The 21,910-nt window shown below is 36.8% G+C and overlaps 1 protein-coding gene across 22 annotated transcripts in view; it reads right to left on the bottom strand.

Annotated features, from left to right (window-relative positions):
• Positions 1 to 21,910, bottom strand: part of Adgrl3 (adhesion G protein-coupled receptor L3) — a 780,523-nt gene that overhangs the window by 293,414 nt on the left and 465,199 nt on the right. For 16 of the 22 annotated variants that reach the window (XM_060380826.1, XM_060380806.1, XM_060380808.1 and 13 more), the window contains exons 8-9: positions 18,377 to 18,391; positions 15,383 to 16,183 (exon numbers count right to left, since the gene is read on the bottom strand). In XM_060380826.1, the coding sequence (XP_060236809.1) occupies positions 15,383 to 16,183; positions 18,377 to 18,391 (816 nt within the window). The remainder of the gene's footprint in view (positions 1 to 15,382; positions 16,184 to 18,376; positions 18,392 to 21,910) is intronic. The other 6 variants (XM_060380807.1, XM_060380816.1, XM_060380818.1 and 3 more) reach the window with 1 other exon arrangement.

The raw sequence follows: 21,910 nt of genomic DNA, 5'->3' as shown, positions 1-21,910 counted from the left end.
CCATTGTTCATACAGCTCCACAGACAATGACCGATGCTGCATCTATCATCAGTGAATATTATTCCTACTCATTAATAAAAAAAAAAAAAGAAAAAGAAAAGAAAAGGAGTCTCACACAGCTGCTGACATCAGAATTAGAGAGCTTACACTTTCAGGATGCAGCCCATACTGCACCTCGTAAAATAACCATAGATGTCCACCAAATGATAAAAAACAAAAGAGGTCAAAGTAGAGATATTTACTTAAATATAACATTTTATCTAGTGTGGGGTTATACTTAGAATTCTAGCAGCCAAGAGGCTAAGGCAGGAACATCGTTAGTTGTAGGCTAGCTTTATTTGGGCTACAATAGAGAAACTGCCTAAAATGAATAAATGAATTAACTGTAATTTCATTACAGCCACTTGTACTTTCATAATCAACTTTAAAACTTAAATATATATATATATATATATATATATATATATATAACATACAGACACACACAGACACACATGAAGCCTGTAGATATGGCTCAGCAGTTAAGAGTGCATGCTGATCTTTCAGAGGGCCTGACTTTCCAGCACCCACAGTGGGTGGCTCACAGCTGCTAATAACTGCAAAGAACATGGCCCCCTTTCACCTCCAAGTGTACCTGCTTGCATATAGGTGCCTAAGTCCACGTGGGCCCATGTCCACACAAATGAAAAATAAATTCATGCTAAAAAGATACATGTGGCATTAGAGTCCCATAAATATAACTGAATGTTTCATTCACTTGGGTCATGCTCACCAGATGTTTCTGTTTGCAAAGAGAAAAATGAGAAAACTAAGGCTGGACCAGAGTTTATGTATTAGCCTGATTGGGGTTAGGTTTCTGTGGATCTCTGCCTCCATTGAGACCTCCTCTGGCAAAGAAAGGTGTCATTCATGCTGGTTCTGAGAAGGCAGAATAAATTAACATAGCCAGCAAGAGCATTGGGTCTCATGGCTGAGACAAACATTTCAGAACATTTCCTTACCTATCCATGCTTAGGGAAATCAGTGAAAAGGGCTGGAAGAAAGCACCCGTCATGTGTGACATATTATGTGCTAGCACACCTGCAAAGATTAGCAGCCTAAATGAAAAATTCAAATTGTACTTAATTCCATTTTTCAGGATGAAATATACCCTTGCCTTAAAACATGGAGATGCGAGGATTTCCTTGCGGTAAGAATGAAGCCCCGCTGCTTACATTCCAAAATTCCTTCCACTACGGTAACAGTTCTAATTTGTCTTTCTGCCCACCCATGAAAACACCTCTCCAACACGAGAACAGAGCAAGATCATTTTGCAGAGATCTGCGTGACTGTTGCCTAGGCTCAGAGCTCTTCTCCATGTGCCAGTTTCCCCCATCTATTCAAGGTGAGGATAAATGGCCCCCTGCTTTGCCAGGACAAGCTCACAAAGGGACATGTCTAACCTGGATCAGGCTGCTGCTCTTCTCTGACAACCCTCCAGACTGTAATTCTGTGAGGACACAAAGCAGGGCCATTTAATGAAACAAAGTGATGTAGTTCCTTGTCAGAACAGCCTGAGCCCACAGAGACTTAGGATACACGGGGCTCCACAGCCTTCTAATGCACTCAGACAATTACTCACGCTAAGACACAAGCTCTGCCTGAGTGTTAGGTACCTAGAGCAGCGATTCTTTATCTAACAGAGAATCTTACTGTTTTTGGAACTCACTTCAAGCACTGGATGCATGGCTTAGGACTCAGATAATGCAGACTGCAAGATACAGGTAGAAAAAGGGCATTTTAACAAGCTCTCACAGTGACATATATATCCTCCTTGCTGTGAGTCATTAGATTGTAGCTTGCCAAATAGATAATGCAAATATAATCATCAAAAATAAAAAAAAAGTCAAAGGTATTATTGTACCTGTTCCTTTATTAACCTACTAAGGATCATGTCCTATACAATAATACTAAATATCTCAGTTGTGTGTTCAAGATCGATGTGGGAATCTACTCTCACTATTTCTGATTCAATGTAGGGTACAATGTGACACTTTAAATTCAATTGACCACAGGGCTGACATTTATTCTGTATGCACTTAAATACTTTTGCTGCAAAACATGAAATGATACTTCTATTTTACCAACACGTTCAAAACAACTGCCAAAATAAACATTTTTCTTTTTCCTCCAACTGATTAAATAAAATTGCAACCCATCACATTAATGATTCTGTAAAAATGGTTTTTGGTTTGAATATAACATGCTTATGGCTGCCAGTACTGGTTCCTTCACCGAAAGCACTCACTGAATTGTCTTTAGTGAACATACTATTTCCTACAATAGTCACATGTTTCTATGAAAAATGAATGCCCTAAACTAACAATTTTAATTGATTTACTATGAAAGCAAAAGTACAAAGTTTAATTTCACATTGATTAGAATGGTTGGTCTTCCTTTCACTCAAATTCAATAAAGGTGTATTTATACTTGCGATTCTCTTTTTATCTTTTTCCCTTTTCTCTTTCCTCAATTGACGAAATTAAACGAAAGCCACTGTGACAGGGGATTATCCCTCCACCAAGTATTGGAATGGAGCATCGGATGTACTTCTGAGTTCTCTGGTAGAATAGATAAGCCACTTCATCATACTCTTTCTGTGGGAGTAGTCTCAAGAACACGCTAAGTACTGCTTCAGAACTCCTTAACCAAGAGATAGAAACAGACTCTAGCATGCACAGGACTTTAAAATCCACAACAGCATCTCTTAGTCATGGTTTTGTTATTATTATTATTATTATTATTTTACTTTAGTTACCAATGGGCAAGTCTTCTCCAAAACTAGCAAATGGAAAATTCCAGAAATTATTCATGAGTTGTAGTCCAAATCATTCTTATCCCTGGAATGAAAAGAATCCCAAATTCTCCTGCAGGTCCATACTGTACTCCTCTGCATCTTCCTACTCGCCTAGTTTACCAGATCAGCTGCTACAACATTGCAGTGCTGTGTCCAAGAGACCAGCAAAGTCTTCAAAACACAGACTGTATTAATGCATGTTTTATTATATTATTATTTATTAACTTCTAATGGAAAAATTAATAAATTAAATATTATAACTGGTATGAAGGCATAGGGAAGAAGAAGTTCATGTCGAATTTGGTAATATTTGGTGAATTCTGCTTCCTCATGGGTTGCTTAAACGTAGCCATCATGGATGAAGGGAGTGCTACATAGTTATTTTATGTTTAGCTCAAACAAGAAAATACTAAGGCCATTTCTTTCACATTTATTTCCTCAATAATATTTTGGAATTTTTAATTTGATCATTCAAATCCAAAGAAGGAACTTATTACTCCTAAGATACTTTGCCCTATCATCTATTAGAATATCTTTCCATTTTTATCAAATGTAATATGATAACACTCAAGTTTAAATAGTCTTGTTTGGCTTTAGGTATTTGATTCCTTGCCAAGGCTCTTTTTTTCTTTTTCCATAAAAAAAATAACTAAGAGCAGAGATTTATATTCTTTTATCTCATTAATATGTCTTTGGTTATGAAGTCTCAGTAGGTAATTTTGAAAGATTGAAAAAATTGTTTTTCATTTTCCTATGAAACTACAGTTAAGTTGCTCAGAAATGGTTTACATACTTAACATTGCAATTATAAATGTGTAAGCATTCCTTATGCTGCTCTTAATCATATTGTTACCCTCTGAAGGCTAGTTAAATCAACCTTGGGAAGTAATATTTTAACAATGAAAAATACATGATAGCTCATTATTCCTTTTAAAGGAAACGCCCAACGTTCATTGATTTAATGTCCACATGCTTATCAAAGGAAAAGCACTTATTTCCTCCATACTTCTCTCTTCCTTTTTTCCTTTCTTCACTTTAATTTTCATCATATTGCCAATTTTGTTTAAAGACAATGAGCATGAGTATAGTTAGCAATATGTCTGAATTCAGAAAATGGATATAATATGCTAAGTAGATTTAAATCTAATAACGATCTAAGTACTCAAATCTCTAAAGTCCTTAAGATTGCTCAGAATCTCTTCAAAGTTTCCACCTAATCTTTCTAATCCTTTGGTAATTAAATCTGCTTCTTCAAGTGCTTCCAAGAAGTTGCCATAACAATGTTCCATGCATCTCTCAAAAACACACTGTCACATTCTCTTTCAGGCTGTGTGCCATGGAGAGCTTTTTGAGATGTGAGTATAAAAGTATCTTCATGATTCCAAATCGGTCATCTTTGAATTTCACATGTACATTTTTTTTTTAAGTAGAGTTTCTTGGGACTCATGACTTTCTAGTATTTTTTAAGAGCAAATCTAGCACAGTTCGCAAAGGTTGGTGGCTGTTCTAAAACAGTAGACAAGCTTGCTTGTCTCTGTTTAGTATATCCTTGCACAGGCTCTCTCTCTCTACTCACTTTGACTGAATGGCTAGTGTACACACACATACATACAAACACACACACACACACACATAATGTCTGCCCTCCTTTCCCCTTGCATTTTAGTCATGATGTCTTCGTTCTCCTAAAGCAAGGGTGGAGACACCATGATGAAGCTGAGTATCAGGTTGGCCAGACGGACAAAGGAGGGTAAACACAGCTAACTGTTTTCTTACATTTACATGTTGGTAAGATTTTTTCTGTGTAAGATTGTTTTTAAACTTTAGTTTTATAGCTATAATAATTTAACTCATGAAGCACTTTACAGAAAAAAGTACAAAATAATTTTGACTTGTATCGTCAGCAACGGTCATAGATTCACAGTATTTGTGAATTTGTACCATTGCATAAAGAACAGGAAAAGATAACAGTATTCTTCCAAAACAAATATAAAGAAATACTTTCCACTTATTTTCAGAGGGATCTGATAAAAGTTCTAGTCTACATAACATTATAGATTTTTATCTATCACTTACGTATCTTGAGTTATATAATTTTTCAAAATTATTGGAGATTTCATATTTCTACTAGAAAAGTAGTTACTGAGAAAGACATAGATTTGTACTTAAAAAATCATGCCCGCAAGCTCTTATCTAAGGTACCTGGGTCCCTACTTCAAATGTTTAAAATTAGACATTAAGTACATAAATTGGACTTAGCTATTTTATCAGCTAATACCATCATGCAGCTGAGTCTCCTTTTTCGGTGTTCGTAAGGCCAGAGTATAAGATTCTAAGGAACGTCCTCCTCACCCCCATATTCAGTAACCACATTTTTTGCTGCTGTTACCAAACAGCTCATAAGGTGCTACAAAACCATTTCAGTTCCACCTGCCTGCCCTCTGGTGGACATGCCAATGAGCAGTGCTCCTGAAGAAACAGCTGGAGCGCTTCACTCACAAAGAAGTCAGCTCTCTATGCCCTGAATGTTATATGTAGAAATAATTTTGACCATCTTCTAATCAGTATTCATTTATTGGAGACATCACTTTGTAGGATTAAAAAAAAAAAAGGAATACTGCATCTGTGACCCCTTTTTAATCACTAGCACATCTATTAGAAAGGTCATTTAGATGTCAGGTTCATAAGAAACACTGGGCTCAGCTGTGCAAAAGGAGGTCCAGTTTTGATTTATACAGGACTATCATTTTTCTATTCAGAAGCTGAAAGTCAGATTGTGTCATTCTGGGAAGTTTAGCCGTTAGTGATGAGAGAGAAATACAGGTAAGGTAAAAATCGTGGGAGAGAATTCGGTTGACGTGCAGTAGAAATTTTCCATGAAGTTTTCCCTTGTGCTTCCTGAAAATACAGCATCAGCGATGTCAATCAGCAGCAGCTGTCACCCCAGGAATGAAGAAGCCTGGGAATGGGAGGGAGTCCTCCCACACAGGGAAACAGCTGATGAACAAAAACTCCAGCTGGGACTGAGATGAGCAACAAGTTGTTGGGTGTTTTTCTTTTCGCAAGTTTCACTCAGCAACAAGGATGGAAGTGGACCAAACTTTGGAGACAGTATGGTGTCTCAAGCAGAACTGCAAAGTGACCATAGCCTGCAGCCGGAGGATGATTTCCTGCGCACCACATAGAAGGAAGCCGTTCGCCAAGCAGATTCAGCTACCTAACAAACATGTGGCAGTCTCAAAATGCTCAGGATTCTCTGCCCAGCACTCACATTACTCAGCTGTCAAAGTAAAGGGCTCAGATATATGATGTGAAAATTACATTTTAACGAGGTGTCATGTGTGTTTAAAGTTCTTATTCATCACGACATTGCCAGAGCTTTTGCAGAAAACAGAAATGCACTAATTAGCATATTATGAGGACAGAAGGTTCACCTAATCTGCATTGTTCAACTGTTGTGCATGGGCTGTGTGTTGTTGTGTTAGAACCCGCTCTCTTCAAGCATGTAGAAGAACTGTTCGTTTACATAATCTTAATGGCCTTCTGAGAAAATGTGGATTGTATTTGGGAAGAAGGACACCTCAGGCCTGTAGTGCCTGTCCTCAGCATTCTTTCATTAGTACTTACTGTCTCATGTATTTCCCACTCATGCTGAACAAATAGCCTCTTTTTTTTTTTTTTTTTTTTTTTTAATCTTAGACATAATAAGTTTAGGAAGTTGTGATGCCAGGCTTCTCTGCCTACTTGTAGAACCAACTTGACTTTGCCTCTGTGGAAAATGCTGGGAAATATTTGTAAGTTTGAAAAGGGATCCCTAGACTTTTCTTTTTAAACAGATTTATTTATTATGTAAAAGATGTTCTGTCTGCATGTAAAACTGCATGCCAGAGGAGGGCAACAGATGTCATTTTAGATGGTTATGAGCCAACATGTGGTTGCTGGGAATTGAACTCAGGACCTTTGGAAGAACAGCCAATGCTCTCAACCTCTGAGCCAGCTCTCCAGCCCCATAAATGAGATTTATTTATTTTATGTATATAAGTACTCTATCTGCATGTACACCAGCAGGACAGAAGAGAGCATCAGATCTCACTATAGATGGTTGTGAGCCATCATGTGGTTTATGGAAATTGAACTCAGGACCTCTGGAAGAGCAGACAGTGTTCTTAAACACTGAGCCATATCTCCAGACTGATTCTTAGATTTTTATATGAATAAGAAGCAAACTGTGAGAGGCCAAGGAAATATCTTAGCCTTTACGCCATTTCAGTAATAAGTATTGATTTTAGCACAAAGCAGATTGGCAGGAAAAGCAGCTGGGAGAAAGAGACAGCGAGAACAGTGACCAAAAGTCAGTGACACAACTGGTTGCCCAATGATAGGTCTATCAGGACATCATGTATTGTTTCAGAAATATGATTCTCATATGAGGGTCACCACATCATCTATTAATAACCAAGTGTTCCTAGAAAATAGTTAATGCAAAAGGTGGAAATATAGGAAAGCGAGGTAATTACGAAATATAGGAAAGTGAGGTGATTATGAATGTGTGCCGCACATTGGTTTGATATGATAGGATGTAGACGTAGTTAAAATACATTTTGAAGGAAATTCTATAAAATAGTTATAGATCTTCCATTCTAGGTAAATTTCAGAGCTATAGATCTGACGCTCTGCCATGCCCAAACAAACAGGCCCTTCACACCTACTTTAAACTTTTCAGTGGCTGTTAATAAGTGTTTCTTTTCCTGGTTAATCAACAATGAGTCTCTTGTTTGAACACAAAGCACATTTTCAGTAGAGGACAACCACCATCCCATTCAAAACATGAGACAATTTTTATTTTCTTTAAGTTGAAGGAATCCTTGGAACTTGTGAACTGGAAATTTGTTCATAATAAAAAGAAAAATTCTTTGAACAGCTGGCCACTTTTTTCCATATTATAAAACCACTGACTTTACTTTCTCTTAATTGCTTACACAAAAATGTATATTAGGTGTTAATGTGCTTTAGCATGTCTCTTTAACACATGTTAAACTTCTTTTAAAATTATTTATGTATTTACTAGGTGTATAAATACTAGGTATTTTGCCTGCATGTATGTCTTTATAGCACATATATATTTGGCACCCACAGAGGCTAGAGAAGGTGTCTGATCCCTTAGAAATGAAATTACAGATAGTTGTTAGTGGTCATGTGAGCACTGGAATCAAACCTTGGAGGCACCTTTCCACCTCTCCTGACCCTAAACTTTTTTTGGACCAAGAAAACTGACAACACAGGATGAAGATGAGGAGGTGGGAATGGGGAAGATGGCCAAACATCATAAAACTGCCAGGCACCTAAAGAAGATAAACAAGAAAGAGGACCTAGGGTAAGATGATCAGCCCTCACTTAGAAAGACAAATGGGATGGACATTGGATGTAGGAGAAAACAAGTAACAGGACAGGAACCTACCCCAGAGGACCTTTGAAAGACTCTACCTAGCAGTGTATCAAAGCAGATATTAAGACTCATAACCGAACCTTCAGCAGAGTACAGGGAATCATATGAAAGAAGGGGAAGTTAGTAAGACCTGGAGAAGACAGGAGCAAGGACCAAATATATCAGGGCACAGGGGTCTTTTATGAGACTGTTTCTCCAACCAAGGATCATGTAGGAAATAATCTAGAACTCCTGCTCGGATATAGCCCATGGTAGCTCAGTATCCAAGTGGGTACCCTAGTAAGGCGAACAGAGACTATTTCTAACATGAACTCAATGGCTGGCTCTTCACGTCCCCTCCTCCCCCACTCCCCCCCTCCCCTCACAGGGAGAAGCAGTCTTTTGCAGTCAGTCCTGAAGAGACCTGGTAACCTAGGGTTAGATGGAAGGGGAGGAGGTCCTTCCCCTATCAGTGGACTTGGAAAGGGGCAGGGAGGAGATGAGGGAGGGATGGTGGGATTGGGAGGGAATGAGGGAGGGGGCTACAGCTGGGATACAAAGTAAATAACTTGTGATTAATATAAGAAATAAAAATTATAAAAAAAAAAGTGCCAGGCAATAAATGGTCTAGGCAAACACTGAGGCAACCACCCAGGGAGCACAGGAATAACATTTTCATCTGTCAGCAACCCTAAAAAGCAAGTCTAGAAAATGTCATTCACGCATGTGTTTCGGAAATCATTCAGCACAAATTATTGTGAGATGCTTATTGTTTATCAGGCAGTCAAAAAAGGCTGCAGAGAAAAATGACTAAACACTGTCAACAGACATATCTCGTGAATCCAAGTCTTATTAGCATCCCTCCAAAAAGAGGTTTATTTGGGGATTCTCCACACCGAGTTCCTTAATGTAAAGCATATCATATTATTAACATTTTTAAGAAAATTATTTTCAGATTATAACTGAATGCTAAATGTGAATATGAAATTGTATCATCAGTGTAAGTTTCTATTTATTTTCACAGTAATTTCATGCTGAAAACCATATGAAGAGTGACAATTTTGTATTTGATAAATGCCTAATAAATGATGAGAGGTTAACGTTCTGAAACTAATGTTTTCTGGGGAAAATAAGAAACAAACATTAAACTTCTAAGCTTTTCTAAGAAGAATAAGTCCTGAATAGCTTCCCAAAAGGAATGTTACTTACAGTCTAAAAAGAACATCTGAATTAAGATTTAATGTGAATGAATTAAATTAATTTCTTTACGTACATGTTGTTGAAAGCAATCTGTTTCACACACGTTCTTTTTTGGAAAAGAAAGCAAATATCGTCATGAAAGTGAACCAAAGTGAAAGCCTCTTCACACTCTGAGCTGATTTGAACTCTTAGGAATTAATTTGCTGCCAGGAGATGAGTAAGCAGTTAGAATTAAATTGCTTCAAAACCACTTCTTAGAATAGTTCTGAGGAGCAAAGATGGCCTTTCTACTACTCCTAAAAGTGTTGCATATAATAAACACAACAAAAACGTGATTTCATAGTGGAAGAACAGATATAAGTTTTAGAGTTGAAGTCTATGCTGTTTTTATATTTGATTTTTTTTAATTTTTATTTTTTATATTAATTACAGTTTATTAACTTTGTATCCCAGCTGTCTATGCTATTTTAATTCAGCAAAACTCTCAATGGTGTTTGATTTAGAGAAAAACTTAACACAAAGAAAGATCTATTTAAAAAGATTATATTGTTATTATTATTATATTATCATTACGTGCCCACCCTCAAGAAAGATCTTTAAAAAGTGTAGTATCAGCTACAAGAATTTGCATCTCTCAGTTATAAAACATGAATAATAACTGGCATTGAGAGACCAAAAGATTAAAAATCAGCAGCTATTATTGATATTTAAGGCCTGAACTAGGTGGATGGAGAAGTCCAGGAATGCCCTGAGGGGAAGGACTGCCTTACTGCATTCTTTCCCCACCCACTAGAGATACAGTTGCTAGGAAACTGGCCCATTCCCCCTAGGGAGGGACACCAGATCATTAATGGTTTGAGGACCTTTCTATAGCCAATCAATTCAAAATGTAGCATTTTGACCAATAGATGCTTGCCAGGCAGGAATCTCCCCTGCCTTGGGCATGCTGGGGAGGGACCAGAATCTTTAAATCACCCAACTAACCTGAGCATGGGGCTCTCAGCTCTCACCACTTCGGCCAGTGGGGGTGTGGGACTAAGCTTCAGTTTGTAATTTGTAATAAAAAGATCCTCATGTGGTTTACAACGGAGTCGGCTCCTGGTGGTGGTCTTTTGGGGTGTCGCGGTTCGGGCACAACAGCATGTGGCCATTAGGTTAAGCTTACTAATGTCTCTAGTAACCATATTACCTAATTAAAGTTTAACAATGTTGTATGATGGGCATGATTTTTCCTATTCCATAGTTGTCAAAGCCAAGACTAAAACTGCACATTCAGCCAAGGAACCAGTGTAGAATCCAAACGCAGGGCCTTAAGCTCTCATGTTCATGTTCAAAGGCAGATGTTTCTTATAAGGTGAGCATAGCTAAGGCTATATATCTATATATCTCTATGTGTATCTATAACTATAACTATATATAATTATATATACATATATGTAGTATATGTATGGATGGATCTATATATAACTATATATACATATATATAGTTATACATACATATATACATGTGTATATATACATATACATATACATATATATCCATTCAGCTGTCAAAGAGATTTTATTTTCCCAAAGAGTACAGAATAGTTACACACAGCAGAAGTAAAACAAACATAACTCTGTACATGAACGTTTGGGTCCTATTTTTTTTTTAACAGAACAGAACTTAAATCAGAGAAAAATGACTCAGCTGAATACCAGCAAATGACAAATACACTTTGTTCTACATTCTTCATTCCTCTATTCTCCTTTTCCTCTTCCTCCTCTCTCCTTCCTTCCTTCCTTCCTTCCTTCCTTCCTTCCTTCCTTCCTTTCTTCCTTTCTTCCTTCCTTTCTACATTTTTGGCCATAAAATATTTCTTTTAAGCTGAAGTCTCTGTATACAGACATAAGCAGACCCATAACAAAATGGCAGTAAGAATTCACTACGGCAGCTGCTTTGAAAAATCCGAAAAATGCCAGTGTAACTTACTCTGAAAAACACCCAGCTAAAGCTGTTTCTGTGGAAGAAGATGAACAGCTTCTATTAATGCTAATTGAAATTCTCATATCCACACATACCATGCATAAAATTTACTTCTGCAGTTATTCTCTACACTTCTAAATTGCAGTAGGTCCAATGCCAAAGTACTAGCTTTTTAATTTGAGCATCCATGCATGCAAATTGTACTTTTTTGGTGATTATGTTGACAAATTCAATGCAGGTGAAACCCCACTGTTTGAAAAATGGAAAAAGTTTTTAAGTGTGATCATTCAAAACAATAAAAACTAAATCTCTTTTTAGAAAAGAATTCAGTTAAAATGAAATTTGTAATTTCTTAACATTTTCACTGCAATAACAGCATCTTAATGAATAAGGAACTAATATTTGTCAGCAAGATATTCCATATTTTAACTTTCATAAAAAACAAAAAATTTAAATGAGTAGTATAATTTTTCTTATGTAAACAATTAACATTATTCCTCATTCTATATATGTATATTTATATTTATATATGTATACATGTATACATATACTCTTATATATGAGAAATTAAATACATATGCTTTGGGGTGCATAATAGACATATTTTTGGCAAGTGTGTAAATGCATAAACCAAAAGTACAATATTCTTCTTAAAGGGTAATTTATAAAGTCTAGATGAAGAACTGTGTTACTTTATTAAATTCAAAGTAGCAATTCTAATGAGTTTTAGGCTTATTCCAGATAAAAAATAAGATTAGATATTTTAGCTTAGCTGGACAGTGGTGGCACACACATTTAATCCCAGCTCTCTGGAAGCAGAGGTAGGCAGATCTTTGAGTTCAAGGTCATCCTGGTCCAGGGCTACAAAGAGAGGTCAAAAAATAAAATAAAATAAAATCTTTCTTAGCTCAGCGAAATGTGAGGTGTGTTTATTCTTGAACTATGGTATACTTGAAGCATGGTATACTTCAGTGTGTGTGTGGGGGGAGGTTATTTGTTTGTTTGTTTTACTATAAATTACTTTATGCCTGTGTAGAATAAAAAAAAAAGACTTCATATTATCCATAAACAGTGTTATTACAGAAAAATCCCAAGTTTTCATTTAGGAAGCCCACAGCTGTGAGACATGGACTTCAGACAATTCTCTACATCACTGAGGGTTTAGGTCCTCCCTTGAGAAGTGCATACCACAGCTGTCTATGTCGTCTAGGAGAGTTACCATTCATTCTTTGAAAAATTGCTACAACTTGTTACTGGAGGGGCTGAAGTAACTTTTGTAGAAAAGTTACTTCAACAAAATATCAGCACTGCTAAATGTGGAAAGACATAATATCACTCTGATTGAGCTTCTTAAAAATTAGACAAAATGATACCAAATTTGTCAGGTTTTTTTGAGGAAGAGGAAGAAAGCCATTATTCATTTGTCTATTCAACAAAAGTCTATTGAGCCTTCTTTCTATATACACAATATATTATATTAATGTCTGAAAGGAAATAATGAGCAGACACAGAATAAAAAGGTGGGTGAGGCATACTTATTGGACATAATTAACCTGTTTCTGTATGAATACATATGCCCAATGGGGTAAATTACAGAGTAGAATGGCATGCTCACAAGAGTAAGCTACATAATTCAGAAAATTAGAAATGGTAACAATTAAACTCTTTTTAATTTAATTTAATTTAATTTTATTTTATTTTTTACTTTCTCAAGACAGGGTTTCTCTATGTAGCTTTGCCTGTCCTGGAACTCATTTTTGTAAACCAGGCTTGCCACAGTCCTATGGCGATCCACCTTTCTCTCCCTCTGGAGTTCTGGAATTAAAGGCAAGTGCTACCATGGACAGGCAACAATGAAACTCTTAATGATATAATTTATTTTGAATTATATATTACTACCAAAATTCAGACACATATCAATATTTTCCAGCTTATGTTTTCTTGGACAAAATTATTGTGGTATGTTACCATGTTGAACTGTTACTGTTTTGTTTTGTTTTTAATTTACTTTTGAGATAAGGTCTCATATTGTGGCCTAGGCTGGCCTGGAGCACATTTCTAAGCCTGGCCTTGAACTGTTGGCAAGATTGTCTGCCTGTCTCAGCCCCCTAAGCACTGAGATTACAGGCATAAACTGGCTTTTAATATGTAAATTAGGTTGATAGGGAACTCTGGGATCGGCCTTCTTTTGTCTCCTTTGTTTGGGGATTAAAGGCGTGTGCTGTCAACATCTTGTTCAAATATTTTATCTCAAATTCGTATCATTGTAACTCAGAGCCTTTGAAGGAAAATCAAGCAAGGAAACAAGAAAATTTTAAATTTTGGGCCAGTTGTGCCCATTTAGGCTGTAACACACAAAGCCCAGTTCATCATTTTTTTGGAACTTAGTTGATGCTATAGTAAATCACTGGGCCCTTCCCAGAAGGAGCTGAGAAGCACCTTTCAGCAGGAGAGCTTGGAATTCCACCCTCTGTTAGTCTAGTTTTTATCTGGAAGGGTGTCCTTTCTATAGTCTGACACTTGGCATCGCATCCCCTGGCTTTCTCCCCATTTTCGGAGAAGAGCCATCACCATTAAACACTTCGAAACCAGATCCATGACTATGACAACCAAAATAAAGCCAACAGGGATCCAAACATCCTCTGCCGCGGTGTTTGTTTGTTTGTTTTTCAAGATGCAGTTTCAGGCTGTGTCTAGAGGTCTGTAGGCCTCCGTTTTACCTCTCCAACTTGCCAGCAGGCAGCAGTAAGCAGCAATGTTTGTGTATCCTGGGAAGTGGCCAGTTTTGCTGAGTTTATCCCCTTTGTCCTCTGCCACAGTAGGCCTTCTTTGACTTATGGGCCTGTTTAAGAGTCTCTCTTAAGGGGACAGTATTTGACCTGGGAGTTTGTAGATTTCAAGTTTGGGTTGTTTTGCTGGGAGCTTATTTCTCCCATCAAACCATGATAAAGTATGATTTAAAGGGTGTGATACTTAAATTTGTTGGGCACCATTTGTTGTAATAAATAAAAAGAAAGTGGTGCTGGACTATGTATTATTTATTATTAGCCCCAAGGTTTTCAAGGCAGTGTTGTTTAACCTGCTATCACAAATACTAAGACACAGACATCTGCTAGATTTTATAATTGCCTTATTTACCTCGGATTGTGCAGCTATTCCTACCTATGCTGGCTGTCTCAGTACCTTAACCATCCTTTTTTCCATCCTTTGCTTTTATTTTTCACCATGCCCATCAAAAAAAATATATAACAATAATAAAACATTTTTAAAAAGCATTAAAGATCTTTATAGTCCTCTTTACATAATATTAAAAGTTAATAGTGTGTTCCAGAATGGAAAAATATTCAAATAACTGAAATTAAAGATCATTTCAGACTTAATCATTACCGTGTTTTGAATTATTTTCATTTATTCAAATATGCGAATTATTGTACTTATGAGTTATTGAGTAGATTTGCTGAGTCACATGCACTTTCAAGCCATCCATACTTCCCTAAACCTTAGTCTTATGTGATCCTCTTTGTGGGGTAAAGTTGTTGGTACCCAGCTCCAGTAGCATCTTGTTGAGCTAACCTTCCCATATGTTCTAGCTAAAAAACTGGAGAACATTCCACAACTAATGTGAAAAGACAGCATGCAATCTTAGCAGATGCTTTATAGACTGCATTATACAAAGAGGCGACTGGGATATAGCAAATAAATATATTTTGAAGAAGCAGGAAGAGTTATGAGACAAACTATATGCAAAGGACAGAGTCGCTTTCTCATAAAACCACTTTCTTGGAGAGGAAATAACTGCAACCAACCTTTCTAAAATGAAAAGACAACGAATATTTTCTTTTAGATACCCAGGTCAGAAAATGGCATAGGAAACTGAATAAAAACTTAAGTCATCTTATTGAGGAGAAAAAGAAAAAGTAGCTTTCCTTAAAAAATTACCAAAAATCAAACTTACCTGATCTACTATCCAGAGGCCCGAAGTCCAAAGAGTATTTCACAACATGGTAGTTATTCCACACATAAAGCAGATTGTCCCTGGGGTTGTAATCCACAGCTGCTATGTACTGGTAGGAATTCGGAAAGGGTACGTCCACCAGGCTATCCTTGCTTTGGTCGGTGTTGTAAATGTAGTCAATCTTATTACCTGTGGCCTCATTGTCATCGTCCTCATATACAGATTTGACCACATACAAAATCCCACAAATCATGAATGCATTCGAAGCTGACCTTTTGTCATATGCAGTGTCCCACGTGCCCTCAATCCTTAGGGTGTAAGGGTTCAACTGGCTAATAACAATTTTGCCATTGTTCTGTTCTGTTGCATAGATTACCCATAATCCATTTTCATCCACTGCCAAGTCTATGTCAGACTTGCCACCCCATCGGTATGGGGAGGTGTCATGGTAATTGGCATTTGCTATGATCGCCTCTCCGCTTTTTATCCTAGTCCTCAAATCAAACTTTACTATGTTCCTGGTACGCTCCTTATTGAAGAACAGGGCACCATCGTACACCACAAATCCGGTGCCGTCCACTCTGTGAGGGAGCTTATAGGTAGTCGTTGGCCTTCCAGCAATGAAGTCGTCTTTGGATGAGTACTCTGTCAGGGTATCTGTTCTGTAGGGGGTCCAGGGCATATAGTAAATCTTGTCGGAAGCCTGTAGAGGGTCTTTGCACCATGCCCCAGACTGGTGGTCAGATTCAAACAAGTGTTCACTCTGGTACACTCCTTTTAGCAGTCCAGGACAAAGAAAAACTGTCAGGAGGGAAAGTTATAATAATAAATATATTAATTGCATCTTTTCTCTTCTGTTCTCATTTTCAGCAAACAGAATGCAACTCTAATAGCCGATACCCACCACCACTTATTTTGTGACGTCCCTTTCTGTTATTAAAAAGCATTTGTCCACAATAATTTTGGATTTTTTTTTTGCCTTCAAACAGTTTGATATCATTTGTTGAAAAATGTTAGCCTTTATAGAAGAAGCTCTGCTTTTCTGATTTTTACCTTTGCAAACACATATTTTGATGCATGTCTGGAGTGTAGCATATGTCTATGAGTTCTATAGACATATAACAAAGTACCAAGTTCACACATGATGCTTTCTTTAGTTCACTGAAGAACTGTATCTCTTTTGAAAATGATAATCCACTGTTTCCATTGTGATGAAATTGGCTGTTCAATAGCTATTTATCACTAAAAAGCGATAGCTCACATTATTATTATTACTTAAATAAAGGAAAAGAAAAGATCTGCAACACAGGCCACTGAATCTTCTAGCCAAAAAGAAAAAGAAAGAAAAAAAAAATCTCAAAGCTGCTGCAACACACACAGAGCATGCAACCCATTCAATTAAAGATGAGTGATGGATGGATACTGGAAGGAAAAAGAGAAAGGGAGAGAAAGAAAGGAAAGGAGGAAGCAGAAAAGAAGAAAGGGTGAAAGGTTACAGAAAAGAACCCAGGAGCTAGATTTTAATCAGTTAAAAACGTCCTGTTAAGTACAGTATTATTGGAACTTAAAAACATGTACCTTTTACTGTTACATGAGAAAAGCATTGAAAAACAAGATTACTTGCTCTATTTTGCTGCTCATACTTCAGAAGGAAAATGGGCAGGAATCGTCTGATTCTTTTTGCTGTTTAGTATGAATCACTGGAGAACATTGTTAAGTATGGTGGTAAGGAAGCTTGGCAGGTTCATCTGAAATGAAGGGGCTACAAAGCAACGTTTCCCAAAGGGTGGTTCTTGAAGAAGATGTGGCACAGTTGAATGCTGCACACAAAGAGAAAAGGGACCCGTAGCCACATTCAATTAGGACACGGATAATAAATTAAGCCGTGGCAGGGATTATACTAGCTCAAGCACATTGGTGAATCTCTAAATCAGAAGTTGGGTGAGTGAGCATGCTGCACAATTTGATCCTGGAAGCCTTTCCATGGAGTCACTTTGGGTGACTGTGTCCTGCTGAACCTGCTCTGGGAAGCGTTGCTTGCAACTATTTGCAAGGCAAACACACTGAAAAATAACCATGCAGTCCGCAGTTAGGTTTGAGATTATTAGAATATTCCTGAGTGAAAAAAAAAAATGAGGAAATCACAAGGAATTGGATGTTGACCTGTTTTTTAATGAATAAAGGATTATCCTTTCAGTGTTAGTGATTAGCTCCTTAGTAGTAACTAGAAACACAGAACTCCTGTAAAACAGTCTAGGACGAATGTCAGCTATGCATTAAAGATGGCTGAAATGAAAGGACATTCCTGGTATATTCAAAGTTTTGATTTTAAAGAAATGAAAAGTTTTGTGGGGAAAGTTGACCTTCAAACTCTGCAAAGATGGGGCCATTATAAATTTTTGGTCAATAATAATATTGATGCTTATAAAACTTAGGAGTTTTAATATAGAACCTTTTATTATAAAAACAGGTTACTCTCTGACTGAAAACTGTACATAAGCTTTATGTTATTGTTAATAATGGGCCCTTGGTTGCTAACAGCAGAGGAGACTGCGTGTGCTCAGAGTGGTGTGGCCACAGACACTAATGTCTTTCAGGATAATTAAGAAGAATATCCTCTCCCCTTTCTCTAGTAGTTAAGGGTTAATGCAGAAGGAAAAACACAGCAGAACTAAGGGAAATTAAGAGAGACCGAGGAACAAACCTAAAGCAATCATTATTAACCATGCCCACTGGATTTCTTATTACTAGTTTCAGATAAAGAGGAATAAAATGCAGTGTTGATGATTTTTGTTAAATTAATAATCTCTGTTAGGACAAAAGGATCAAACCATCACTGGTCAGTAAAACAGATTAAAGTGAAGTTGAGCAGCAGAAGTAGTCAATAAATTTGCATAAAATAAGAATTAATAACAAAATTATTTAACTAAATGTTAAACTGTTAAATAACTTAGCCTATAAATAGTATATAATTTATGAAAGGTATTTAATTACCTTTTTGTTCCACTTCTATTGGAGAGAGAGAAGTAAAGAGAGAAAGGAGAAAAGAGAATAGATTAATGGTACGGTATTGGCCAAGCAGTTTTTATTCACCTTTTCCAAACTGAAAGTAAATTATTTATTGTAATCATGCTTGCTTAATTGAATACTATGTTTTTTTTAAAAAAAAACATTTCACAAAAATAAATATTTTCAAAATAATTATAAGCTTTAGCATACAGCATAAACATCAAAAATTACTGTAAAAATTAATATGGGGATTGCAACAATCATAACAAGAACACCAGTAGTTACATTTGAAAGAAAGATCAGCAAGTTTATACACTGGAACGTTCAAACGATTTGGTTAGTTTCACTTACAAATAGAATAGTGGCTATCACTATTTAACAGAATAGCTAGAATAGCTCTGCTTGTTTTGAATCTCACAGAGACGACACGTTTAGAGGAGACTCCTCTGCAACTCATTTCCTAGGACTTTGGATACCTTGTCAGAGTTATAAGAAATCCAACGTGTGACGCTACAAGTAAACGGAGGTGGAACCTACCCTGAGTAAATGAATGAATGCACTCAGCATTTTTATAAACAATCTTCGCCTGCACCCCTCAACACCCGACATTATGATGAAAAAATACTGTTTAAAAAAAAAAATCTTCAACCAGAATTTTAAGGCAAATAATGAGCTACTGCCTCTGTTTGGCCTTTTCTGAGATTCTTAACAGAGTCAACATGTAGGAAGAAGAGGAGATTCTCAAATGTTATGTGTACGTGTGACTTGTGATTTTAAAGGTTCCAATAAAAAATGAGAAAATGTAACGTATCCATAAATCATTAACTGGCACCTTCGTTACCCTGAAAACATGTATAAGTAGAAGCAATTCGCCTACATCTTAATGAGGAAAAGGGGATAACCTGAAAAAGGCAAAGATTGGGAAAAGAATGGGTTCCTAATACAAACATGAAAAATCAGTACAAATGCTGGAAAACTAAGGCAATTGTAGTAGAGGGATGAAGTGATCATGTTTACCATACGCAAATAAATTGAAAATGCCACTGATGTTAAAAAAAAAAAACGAACAATAAATACTGGGTTTGAATAATTATATTTGAGTGCAATTTCTATGCTTTTATAATTCTCATGGTTTTGGTTCCTTTCAAAATAAAACTTATAGACTCCTTTGAAAGCGTAGTATCCTACATTGGAAAGATATGGTACGAACACAACCTATAGAATGTACATGAGTATACACATATGTGCACAGATACACATCATATGTGTGTGTGTGTGTGTACAGGAATGTTGCATCTTACTTATTTACACACCTGATTTGTAACATCGTTTCTACAATTCTCTCAGAACCACTATTCCAGTATTGCTACTGTCGATCAGATCATTTATTCTCTGTTGAGTGAGTGTTAGGCTGCGGGTCACTATGGGCCCAAGGAAAGCCAGAACTAGGAGAGGGTTAAAGGGTGGTAGGGCTAGACCCTGCCAGCTCTCAAAGTAAGCTCATTCTGTTGTGATGCAAATAGGGCCTGAGCTGGAGGAATCTTCTTCCATGGCTACCACAGGAGATATGAGGGCAAGAAAAACATGACAATTACAAGTTGGGTCACAGTGTCTGTTTCTGGATAATCCAAATTCTCTGAGGCCTGAGCTACGGGAGAAGACAGAGAGCAAAAAGCCAGTAGCCAGGCTGCCTCCACTCCTGCCGCCACACTCTTGTGGCCCTAAGTCCAGGAAGTGTTGTTCTTTTGGTTAGTGGGCAAATATGTTTACCAACTCAGGCTGGTTGTCCTATGCCTGCAACAGTTCAGCGGGTCTCTATTACAGCTAATTACAGCAAGCATTAAAATTACACACCCTTTAATTTTGCCTTAGAATCAAATAGCTTAACTTAAAAGATTCATTTCAAAATTTGACCAAAAAATACAAAGGAAGTACAACTGGCAACCTAAAATTGACTCAATTGAGAACCTAAAAGCTTGAACTTGATGTTCATTACAATCAAGGTTGAGCCTGGGAAGGTAAAGTTGACATTTTCAATTCCCAGTCAAAGAAGAATTTCCAACTAATCAGTTTCTTGTTTGTTTTTTGTTTTTTTTTAACTTCCCATAGTACTTTGAAAATTACTCATAAAATATTTATATTTTAAAATACCAAAACTTCATCCTTCTTTCACGTAAAAGACAAATACCCTAATGTGTTTGTCAGAGATAGTTCAGGTGTTTCAAATTTTTATTTTATTTACACGTGTTTAGTTGTGTATGTGTATGTTTGTGTCAGTGTCTGTCTGTCTGTCTGCAAGTGTATGTTGGTCCTGGCAGAGGCTACTGGAGTGCCTGGATCTGGAGATACCAATGTTAGTGAGCTGCCTACTGTGGGTGCTGCGAATCAAACACTGGGTCCTCTGAAAGAAGAGTAAGCCCTACTAACAGCTGAGCTGGCTCTCAAGCCCCATAAGTGTCTTACAAACATGCAAAAAAATATACTTATTTTTAAATTAGGGTACTACGGTATACTTTTAAAGTATTAAAAGCATGCAGTCCTTACATTGTGTGAATTTCTTTCACTTCAATTTTTATTTTTCAAAGATATTTGACCTCTCTATCCTCAACTCTTACTTGATAAAGTTTTTATTTTAACCTTTTAGTGTTAGTCTAGTTTCTAGGAACCTGGCATGCCCTGTAGAACGAGCCACACTGTTGCTTTGCTATTTCCTGCTACTCGGAATTAAGATCGATTAGGCAGTTCTACTTTGGAGAATAATTACTACGGTCTTGCCATGTCGTGACTGGCTGTAGCTCATTCATCATTTATTTGCTATTTTCAAGACTGAAGTAAAGCAGTCCTATAATTTAAGTCGAAACAAGCTCACACAAATCATATTTCCATAACAAAAACTGGCAAGATGACATAATTTGTTGGTAAAAAGCTTGGTAACATTTAGCATTGGCCAGCCTTAGCTTATTTCTGAGTCTAATGCTAGAAGCTAAGCTACCCTGGAAAATCAAATAAAATGGACATGAGAAACACGCATATGAACGTGTCTTCTGGAAGTAACAGTTGATGGCACCTAATAAGCACCTAATGAAAAGTTCATGAATTAGGCTTTTAATTCAAATGAAGGTATTTTTGTGTTTAGGTATTTTGAGCTTGCTGGAGAAATAAGTGGTGAACCAGGTAAAGTCATAAGAGCCAAGTCATTATCTATGTAAGATGTGTCAATATTTTAGTGGATTAGAGGAAAATAAAATATATGAGGAAGTGGTATCTCCAACTTTCTCAACGTAAAACTGGGAAGAAACAACATAAAAGTGGAAGGTCCAGCTGAACTGATAGAAAAAATTTATTCACATAAAACAGACTAAAACACTTTTAAAACACAGGACTAAAGTGTCCCCTTCTCTCTTCTGTGTAATGATACCATAAATAAATGAACTATATGGTGACAACTGTGGCTTAGCCTTCTTTAGAATCTCCTGCCTTTTAGCCAGTTCAATATCCTGAATTCTGACATTATAACTG

This window comes from Meriones unguiculatus, chromosome 3 (genome assembly GCF_030254825.1).
Source record: "Meriones unguiculatus strain TT.TT164.6M chromosome 3, Bangor_MerUng_6.1, whole genome shotgun sequence".
Lineage (NCBI taxonomy): Eukaryota > Metazoa > Chordata > Mammalia > Rodentia > Muridae > Meriones > Meriones unguiculatus.
The sequence above is the reverse complement of the archived record's forward strand: the minus strand, read 5'-3'. Positions and strand labels throughout refer to the sequence as shown.